At 42.8% G+C, this 10,970-nt stretch overlaps 1 protein-coding gene across 1 annotated transcript; it reads left to right on the top strand.

Annotated features, from left to right (window-relative positions):
* Positions 1-4,663: 4,663 nt before the first annotated feature.
* On the top strand, positions 4,664-8,206 carry LOC124684313. Its single transcript, XM_047218654.1, has 5 exons — positions 4,664-4,769; positions 5,263-5,290; positions 5,928-6,096; positions 7,431-7,635; positions 7,784-8,206. Exons 2-5 carry the CDS (start codon positions 5,277-5,279, stop codon positions 7,942-7,944), a joined length of 549 nt encoding a protein of 182 aa, XP_047074610.1. The 5' UTR covers positions 4,664-4,769; positions 5,263-5,276; the 3' UTR covers positions 7,945-8,206.
* Positions 8,207-10,970: the final 2,764 nt, after the last annotated feature.

Here is a 10,970-nt window from a genome sequence, read left to right as displayed (position 1 = left end):
GTTCTGGTCACTCAAACTGGTGTTCCAAAATAGAAAAGTGCAAACAGAAAGCCCTTCGAACAAAGAAATCTAGCAAGCTCTTTGAAAATAAAAATAGTGCTATATGTGCAGTTTGCTAGTCTAGGTCTGCTGCATGTTTGAAATGATTTGTATGAATGCCGCTTTAGTTGATAGAGAGATCTTATGCCGCTTTATCTATTGTAGCAGCATTTAGATATGTGTGTGCTTGTACTTGAACTTTGTAATCTGTATTTAATTTTGAAATATCATGTGTGTTGCTCTGCAGGTGGATGCCACGAGATACATCGCAGGATCGATCACAAGATGAGGGGGGTTATGGATTACGAGCGCTGCCACGCGTGCCGCGACATTCTCAAGCATCCAAAAGGAGAGACCTTCGATGGAGGGCATAATAGCACCAGGATGCCGTACTTCTCTGCAATTTAAGTCTGAAATGGCCGCAGATTGAAAACTATTGTCATGGGTGGTGCTTTGAGATAAGTTATTGTCATGTGTGCTGTCTGCATGGATGCTTTCAGATTAGAGGGTTATATGAATAGTTCGAAACCAAGTATGCTTCAAACCGGTGCTGGTTACCCTTGTGAATCCTTCTTGCCCATGACTATATTATCTCATGAATCTTCTTTAGAACAAGTTATAATATTATTGATATTCGCTGATCATTGTATCCGAATCCATTCATGCCTAAAATAAATGTTCATGTACCTCAATTTCCTTTCATGTATTAGCATGAAAAAGAAAATAAAAAATGTATATGAAAAACAATGTGAGAAAATAAAAAAGTACTAATAAAATGGAACTGTGCCACGCCACGCAGTGGACCCCTATGGCGGCGCGATGGATCTGGATGAGAGGCTATGCGAGGGGAGGTCTCAGGTGAGGGGATTTTCAGGGGAGGTGGCACACATCAGTTGCTTATCTTTGTCACTCATGTACTGGGCGACTTCGGGATGCGGCTGCGGGACGAATCAGCCCACTAGCGTCTTTGTCACTCATGTACTGGGCCCTAGAGGCATGCACGCGAATTATAACTGAATGTAGCCCGGGCTACATGTAGCCCGGTTCTGTTTTTCTTTTTTCAAACTTCAAATTTTTTTATTTCAAAGTTTTGGAAAATTTCGAAAAAAAATATGTAGACGTAGAGAATGTTGAATTTTATTTGAGTTGATATAAGGGAAATAACACACTAATGCTATGTAGTCAGGATGCACTGAACTACAAGGCATAACAAACTCCAAGAGAGCACATTGCAAATTATGAAATACAAGACATAAAATCCAAAACAAAAAACATTCTACTTGACTGACCAATTATGTTTCAGTATAAGGTAATCAAATCCAGGAAAATAGATTCTCCCAATTCATCGATGAACTATCATTTGCATGGCAACAAAGTAAAAACTTTGTAATAATAAATATTCCAGAACCACAAGCTTTGACACGGAGGATTAGTGTTGTGCATTTTAGGAGGTTTGCACCTCATCCAAGGGAACATCTTCATTTAGATCGGGCAGCGCATCCCTTCTTGCTCTATGTTCTTGCTCCACTATCACCAAAAAGTAAACTGTGAGCATTGTTAGGTCCAGAGGTCCAGTGTTGTACGTTGACCTCTCGTCTGCTCCTTTGGCTGTTGTTCCACCTCTTGTACCTCTTAATGTTGTTCTTCCACCTCTTGTACCTGCTAATGTTGTTCGTCCTCCTCTTGTACCTCGTGATGTTGTCCCTACTCCTCTTGTGCTTCTTGATCCTCCTCTTCTTCCTCATGTTCTTCCTACCCTAGATGTTGCAGGTTCATCGTCAACTGCTTTTGTTCTTCCCTCTTTCTGTCACTTTTGATGTATCTCCCCCGCCTCTTGATCTTGACATTGATATTGCAGTTGTAAACCTTCTATTACCAATAGAAATCTAGTCCCTTTTAGCTGCCACAAAGTCACGAATATCTGGCAATTGTTCATACACACTTAAAAGCTTTATATGTGTTGCTTTCGACATATGACAGTGAATTCTTTTAGTACCATAATACATGGCAATATTTGAACCACAATAGGAACTGTTGTATACTACCATGACTGCCAATATAAAAATAGTGAACGAAGATATGCAATTGGGAGGGTAGGAAAACACCTCTTGTCCCATTATGTATACCATATGTCAAGTTGTGGCTAGCATGTCTTGTAGGGTCTGTTTGTTGTGCACGTGCTGCCACAATTTAAAAGGGATATGTGTTAGCATAATGTGGCTTCATAACTTAAAGATACAATTATTATTTCAAACTTTCAAGATGGTAGGGTCATGTTCATCTACAACATGAGCTTCTTCTGCTTGCTAGCTCTCAATGTACTTAACATGGCCTTTATTATTGTGGTCGGCCTTCCCACAAATGCATTATCAGACCATCCCTGGTAACATACTTAGCTCCTTGCATCATCATAATCCGTTGTTTCCTAGTGTCACTTTCAAATTTTATGAACCATGGGCAACCATTCCAATTGCAGTATTAACCATCAAACCTTGTAGCTTCATTTCTCACCTTTTAATATCCGCTCCTTCCCTAATGCTATAGGCAGGTAATGCACTTTTGAATTCTTTTCTACAAGAGAATAGCATACAAACTCTGAATGTTGGACTCTCCATATCAACTTATGGATTAAATGTCTTGAATTTGTACTTCAACTCAAGATGTTGCTCCTTTGTTAGTTCCAAATCATCATGATCTAGGCCACCCTAATCCTCCTTTTCTATTATTTCCGTGTGCTCATTATTGTCATTCACATCCTTGTCAACAAAAGAATTAAATATGTCCTCATCCCTATCTTTTGCATCATAGTCTCTATCATAAAACTCAAAATACGTGTCTCCATCTCCAGCTAGTTAAAAATCCTCCCACTCAACCCTTTGTAGAAGTGATATCTCTAGCAACCTTTGGCACTTTCTTAGGTTTATAACATGTGGGAGCGTACGTCCGTTTATAACCACGTCATCTCTCAATCCCTCCAGAATTTTTGTGTGATCAATGAATATACACAAATTTGTGTACTTCTTGGCAATTGCTGTTATTGCTAATATATGAGCATCATTCACGGTGTAGAATAAAACATCCATGAAATCTTTCCCAGGCATGCACCAGTAGACATGTAGTCTTTCAGTTATCTCATTCCTAAAAAACTTGATGAAATCATGGATCCAAATCAGCGAGAAGGTGTCAATGTCGCAGTTGTCCCAGAAATCACAACTACCATTGATGTAGCTCAGATTCTCCACTAGTCCAGAAAAAATCCATTGTGATCCATTTGTAGTGTGAACTTGTCCGGATCATCACCTAAATCATAAATAAATGCAACATTCAATTATAATTCAGTTTAAACTGTGCGAAAGCATGCACACTACAATACTACAAAAAAGTGTGCACAAAGGTGATATGTTGCACACTACTGAATTCAGTGATTTGCACACAAAATTCACTTCACACAAGATTACATGTTACACACAACGTGACATGTTAAAAATTGAACTTTAAATCATTGTTGCACACTACTGAATTCAGTGCACACGAATGTAAACAATTAGTCAATGAAATCCAGTTCAAATGTTGCACAAGATTTCCTTGTGCACATCGAAGCACAAAATTCATTTAAAGGTGAACACTTGCATCTGTGATTCAGTTAACACAAGAGAAACATGGCATGGTCAAAATCACATGTACCTCAAGATCTAACCTAACTTATTGCCTCCACTTCATCACTAGACTAACACAAACATCGAGATTAATCCACGCTATAGTATGGTTTGTCGGACGACCTACCAACCCGGAACAAAACATGCTCCAAATCGTCATAATCAGACACACCATCGGTGGAGCGGGGACCATCCCAATATCACCGTAATACGTAAACATTGAAGATTTACCGGTGAACAAGAAGTGGAATGCGGCCATGAACCCTAGCAGCGATGCTGGCCTCCACGGAAAGGGAGAGCACCAAAATCAGTGGAGAGAGGGGAGACAACACATACCGTAATGAAGAGGATCTTCTCCGTGAAGCTGCATGAGTAGATCGTTGGCCATCGTCATGGAGAGATGGCGCCAAAGCTAAGGACCAGCTCAATACCCCCTTGTTGGACACGGAAAGGAAGTCACATCAAAATGCCACGAAAAAAAGGAAAGAGAGCGAGATTTATGCCTCATATTGTTTAGTCTACTTGATAAGTCGAAAAAGAATGAGTACTAGTAAATTTCCCTCTGTTGTCTATTATATGGACCACCTAGTATAGTTTGTAGGTTTCGGGGGTGGTGGTGGGGGTTCTTTGTGAAATTCACAGTTTAGCAAGTATGATTTTTTTTGACAATGATTTTGCACCCACTCTAGCACATTGTGCAAGCCCCTTTTTTTTATGAAAAGGCACCCGGTGAAGAACTATTTGTACCCCGGGTGCAAATAGCTTTAATAAATACTATCTCCGCTTTAAAATATATAGTAGTAAGTTTTTTTTACAGATTTAATTTAGTTTTCTATATAAAAGACTCAGATTTTGGAAACGGACCAATCGACGGGAAGCCCTACGGAACTGTACGGACCAATGGACGGGAAGCGAACAAAGCCAAAGCGGGTCCAATAATTGCTCGACCGAGGCGAGTATCTTCCACACCGCGCTGCGCTGCACACCAACTCACTCCGCCCGCCGCCGCCGCCGACGACGACGACGGAAGACGAGCCCTTTTTTCCACACCGCGGCCGCCGACCGAATCTGCAGGTGAGAGACCCCTATCCCCCCCCCCCCCTCGAGGCCGACGGGCTATAGTCTTGCACGGCGCGCGACGGCCTAATCCCGCACCGCCCCGGCCGGCGCCCTAGCACCGCTGCTCTCGCGCCGACAAACGCCCCGGCCGGCGCTAGCACGCTAGGTTCTTTCTGGTCTGCTATCTAGCTTGATTCTTTCCCGGCCTACATGTGGTTTCCTGGTTCCGGCCGCGCTGGCTCCATGGCGCGCGGCAGCCATAACTAGCGCCCCTTCACCTCGCTCTCCCTCTTGCCCATTTTGCAGCCAAGCGTCGATAACACTAGCTTGTTGCAACGATCCTGAGCACACGCGCGGCCACACACAGCACAAAACAGTAGCAGCCGGCCCACCCTCCCACAGTGCACTCATATTACCAAGTATTGCATTCCTGACTCATTCCTTTCGTTGTTTATGTTGACTAATAGGTCTCTTGATTGGTGGTTCCAACTTCTCTGCCTTCTTTTAGGTGGAGCTTCAGCAATGGCTGCAAAAAGGTATGGATCGAGATGCCCTAGCAGATTGAAAGTTTGCACATTTCCTTTTCAACAACACCAATGTGAGTGGTTTAAAGAAAAGTCAGATGTGTTTCTTGCCATATCAGATTTCATGTACCCTTCCTCTATAAATCGTATCGGCTTTACCAAGTAGCATGGCACATTTATATGATTTAGAGGCCCTTACTCTCATCAGTAGTATGTTCTAAATAGGTAAATAATTACCGGTTCTACGAGTCCATCACATGGCTGGCTACAGTAGAGGATGCGCTCTAGCTCCAACCTGCATGATTGCTAGGTGCATATCATGTGGTAATGCACTAAAGGACATCCATGCAGGTTGATCGATAGATTGTCAATAGAATCCAAACTGAGAGAAAATAAGGATTTTGCATGCATGGCTTGGATGATCTAGGTCACTAGAACTTGATCAAGCAGCTGATAGATAGATAGATAGGTTGTCGCTTAAGGCTCCCCCATTAAGGGCGCTCTCAAACCCGGGGAGTTCTTGTTCTTCACAAAGTATTTGCTGCTTCAGGGTTTTTTTATGTGGCTTCGTGCCTTTTGTTTCCATGTGACCGAGTAATTCATTTAATTCCTGGTATAACACAAACTGATTAGAGCATACCTTTGCCAGTGTTGCTGATGAGTTTGTTGATCACCGTCTGCTAAGTCGAGTTCAGACTTTTCCTGATTCACAAGATCTACAACTTCCAAGCCATATGGAGAAGTACGCCAAGAACGACCCTCCATGTCAGACAACGCAATGCACAAATGTGGCGGTGCAGCAGTACAACGCCCAGCAGGTATGTGCATCTGTGTTTCTTTGTGTATTAGCTTGCCAACCCGTGTTCATTGTGTTAACCATAGCCTTGGGGCTTAAAATTGCATGATCAGAACCTAGAGATCTGAACACCACATTAGAGAAGTGGAATCTATTAGACATTATCGTAGATGGTTTGACCAGTGATGATCATCGGATTTAAGATGCCCGTTGGTGCCTCTTCTTAAGAACTGTGGTTAGGCAGGTTGGTGCTAACCCAAATCTGTCTACACTAGTACACAAAGGCCTCCTCTTATGTTATATCTAAGGCGTCGAGGCCGGTGTAGTGTGTCACATATTAATTTCAGAATTTTGATTTGGAAAAGTGATCATTGGGACTTTAAGATTTTATTTACCAAATAAATCCATAGCTTCAAAGACTGAATTACTGTGCTTAAAATTTACTGTCATATGTCAATGTTCTGCACATTTTTTAATGTACTTTCTGAATCAAAATAACTCGATTTTTATTAAGTTGCACATTCTTAAACCACATTTTTTAAGTTCTCAAGTGAAAATGTTCATTTGGACCATGTTACAGAATATAAATAACTCGACGTTTGGTTGCCAAAAACCTAGAAGTTCATCCAGAGCTTGTGCGCATTGCAAGGAGACGTTCCGCATGTGTGTGTGTGTCTTCTCCATTCAGAAATAAAATGCTCTTCTGTTGCTATACATACCTTAATCTGCAGCGAGTTGCGGTAGGAGAGATGCATAACTTTCTTAGACTTTTGTGTTCTACAGCTTACTAGTATTATGTTTGCTATCACTTAATTTAGTGGATCAGTCTTCTTATGCTGTGCTCATGTATGCATAGGTGGAGAGTGGTAAGAAGATAAGGCGAGCTGTTGGAGTGGACAGTCAAATGTTTGTTTTGTCTCAAAGACTGAATTACCGTGCTTAAAATTTACTGTCATATGTCTGAATCAAAATAACTCGACTTTTTTAAGTTGCACTTTCTTAAACCACATTTTTTAAGTTCTCAAGTGAAAATGCTCATTTGGACCATGTATATAAATAACTCGACGTTTGGTTGCCAAAAACTTAGAAGTTCATCCAGAACTTGTGCGCATGTTGGCTGGTCTGTTCTTTCTACAGTTGCAAGGAGACGTTTCGCATGTGTGTGTGTCTTCTCCACTGAGAAATGAAATGCTCTGCTGTTGCTGGTGTATATATATACCTTAGTCTGCTGCTAGTCGCGGTAGGAGAGATGCATAACTTTCTTAGACTTTTGTGTTCTACAGCTTACTAGTATTATGTTTGCTATCACTTAATTTAGTGGATCAGTCTTCTTATGCTGTGCTCATGTATGCATAGGTGGAGAGTGGTAAGAAGATAAGGCGAGCTGTTGGAGTGGACAGTCAAATGTTTGTTTTGTCTCAGAACGACCCAGTCAGCTACTGGCACCTATACTTCAAGGGTTCGGTGGGGAGGAAAAAGTGCAAGTTCTTTGCCGAGCTGAGCGGCGTAGGAGGGCCGAAGGAGCTAAGGATCTGTGTATTCGTGGACAAAGCAATAGCTGGTAAGTAGTACTCGAACTATTCTCACTTTGCACCTGCGATGTCACAGCTAGTAAAAGTAACTTACAACCGTGATGCAATCAGTAGCGTATTTCTGTGTATACATGCTATGGTATGTTTGATAGCAAATTGTATGTTATTTATCTGCAGCTTCTGTTGTGAATTGCAACCATTGCTTTGGAGGAATCTGGCACCCTCTACAAAATTTTCTTGGATGCAAAGAAGAAGAAGAAGAAGAAGAAGAACAACAACAACAACAAGATGATGAGGAGGAGGAGCAACATAAGAAGAAGAAAAGAAAGCACGGCTGAGTTTATAAGTTGGACTGGCTTGATTCTGATTAGCGTGTCAGGCAGGATTTTTGTTTTTGTATCATGCGTCAGTTGATCCCCCTACTGTGTATCGAAAGCTAGCAACTGGGTGCATGCTCCTGAAGTGCTGAACTGCGACCGTGGTGAGTTGGTCATCCCGCAGCTAGCTGCATATGTGTGGGTTGCTCATATGGTTGGCACAAGCAGTTATGATATTTATTGTCTTTGATAAGAAAAGCACATTTTTCTTCTTGTTCTTCTCCGAAATTGCATCATACATATTTTTCGGCTGGCCCTAGACAGTACACACACGTCGTACTAACACTGAATTAAGGGGTATATATAGAGCGCCGATGGATGGATAGTTTCTGTCTGAATTACACACGGGAACGTCCGTGCAGCTCCAAGGGGAAAAGCCCCCGTACGAGTTACACGCACGTCGACACGATGAATTTTCGTTATGTTAACTAACCCGGTCGATGTCGTGACCAAGCCAGCAAGCTAGCTGGCCATCGATCGTGAGAAGTGAGAAACATAATGCGTAGTCATCGTCGTTGGATGATACAGGTCTTGGGCTTGTACTCCTCACAAGTGAGAAAAAAAGATATTAAGTCGCCATCTCGTGACACGTCTTATGAATGGTTTGTTAACATTGCTGGAACCTAATTATGAGCTTTTATTGTCGGTGTATATAAATATATATAGATTGTATATTTGGTCTTCATTTCGTCCTCCTACTAAATCTTCAATTAGGGAGAATTTCACTTCATAGCATCTGCACCAACTTGAGATGCACACAATCATTAAGCATAAGCACTAGATTTCTTTTTAGTCTTGGTTAAGATTACATCATAGTTCTCAAGATAAAGTGCATTAGTACCAGACGAATACCAGGACCAGCCTGACTCTCAAGTATAAATATGAACATAAATTCGTGTCTGTGAGAATTTAAACTCAAGTGATGGGTTTATACATCCATTTCCTCAACCCGTTGAGCTAGACTCACTTCCATAAAAAAAGAGCTCTCTCAGAGGCTCCCATGCTGCTCCCTAGGGCCACACTGGGGCTAACCCTAACCGCCACCAAAATCTCCTCGCTGGTGTAGATCCTCATCGTTGTTGCTAGCCTCGTCCGTGGCGGTGGGCGCTGGCATCGAAGGAGCTGGGGGGCAGATCGTGGCGACGACGGCGTGGCTGGGACATCACGAGAAACTGTCGTCGAGTGCGGTGGCCGGTGCAGATTCCTCTGGTCAAGGCAGCGACAATGAAAACTTCCTCGACGATGCACTTCGGTGCGATCATGCGGAAGAGGCGGTGTTTTTTTTTCAAATATGTTCAGAGAGGTTTAGGTACAAAGAGCCACAAATATGCGGAAGAGGCTGTGCTCCGGTGTCCCCCCCTGGCGAACGACGTTCAGGTGGTAAACGTGTGTTTGGTTCGTGACCAGAAAATATGGATGATCCCATCCCAAAAGCCGAATATTTCTGAGAAAGGCTGGACCATATGATCCGTGAATTTCATGACTAATCTCACTAGCCGCCCGAGAATCCATGGCCGTCGACGCGACTCCGACACCTTGCCACCGTCGTATGTGTGGCTCCCCGGCTCAGCGGCGGCCACCATGTCACGGCGAGCGGTGGGCTTGCTTTTCCACGTGGCTCCCCGGCTCGACATCGGCGGCCTCCGTGGCGCGGTAAGCGGCGGGCTTGATTTTCAACGTGGCTCCCTAGCTCGGCGGCGGCGGTCTCCATGGCGTGGCGAGCAACGAGCTTGCTACGTCCGCGCCACACCCGGCCGACGTAAACGGTCTCGCTAAATATGTGCGGGTAGTGACCTTGCTAGGCACGGGTAGGCGGCCGCCCGCTAGGTCCGGCCTCCACCACAAAGGGAAAAGGACCCGTTAATTACATATTAACCGGTGTGTTAATGGCATATTTATCTTTTTCTAATAATCATTAATTAAATATATTTTATCTCATCCCATCCTGTACATGTTTGCCCATGAACTAAACACACATGTTAAATTAATCCACGAAGAGGTATCAGCAGATCCTAACCGTCTAAATAGAACAAAGTTTAGAGAGGGGGACACAGGAGCAATAGCCCAACTGGAAAACAAGCAACAGAGTTTCGTATGTCATCCGCAGTGACATGACACACACGTTGGTGGTGCGATGCTGGCCCTGACCTGACACGCACGCACGCATATATGCAAGCCCCCGCTGCACATATTCAACACACTGTCACTGTCGCTGGCAATAATTAATTAAGCCAATAATTTTGATAATTTCTTATTTTAACTGTGACTTTGCTTCATTGCTAGGGTATATACCCTTAATCCCGTCGCAGTCGCAGAACAGCATATATCCCTCTCGTCCGATCACAGCTACTATGCATGCTTATCCGTGCGGTGGCTATGAATAGTTGTTTTGTTGGCGGAAATTCAATTTGGCTCATGTGCTCCACCAATAAAAAAATATTTTTAATTATTAAAAAAATAACAAATATTTCTTATGTACATCTCGATAATCTAAAAGACAAATCATTTTTTTCATTTTAAAAAAGGTGAAACTTGTCTCACAAAAACCTTTACTTTTAGTACCAAATGTTGTCATTTTTACACATCCTAAAAGATAAGTCATTTTTTCATGGAAAGACTTTTGTAGGCATGTACCATGTTGTTATGTTGTTAGAGTATATTGCGTTTAGTTATATTAGGTAGTTTATGATTGTAACCTAGATCTATCTCTACTAGGCTTTTTGCCCTCCAAGTCTTCTCTACTATATAAACAGCCCAAGAGACTCAATGTAATCATCAATTACCACATATCAATACAATCATATTCCGCAATCTATCATGGTATCAGACGCCTAGCTTTTCCGCACCTAGATGGCTCCGCCCACTCCGCCGCCGACGCGTCCACTCTAGACCACGGCCGAGGCGCGCGCCGCCACCGCCGATCTATCTTCTTCCTCTACCTCTACTCTCCACCAAAATCACCAACAAAATTCACAGCTCCCAAAACT

Source organism: Lolium rigidum, chromosome 1, assembly GCF_022539505.1.
Source record: "Lolium rigidum isolate FL_2022 chromosome 1, APGP_CSIRO_Lrig_0.1, whole genome shotgun sequence".
NCBI lineage: Eukaryota > Viridiplantae > Streptophyta > Magnoliopsida > Poales > Poaceae > Lolium > Lolium rigidum.
This window is presented reverse-complemented; position numbering and strand designations above follow the sequence as displayed.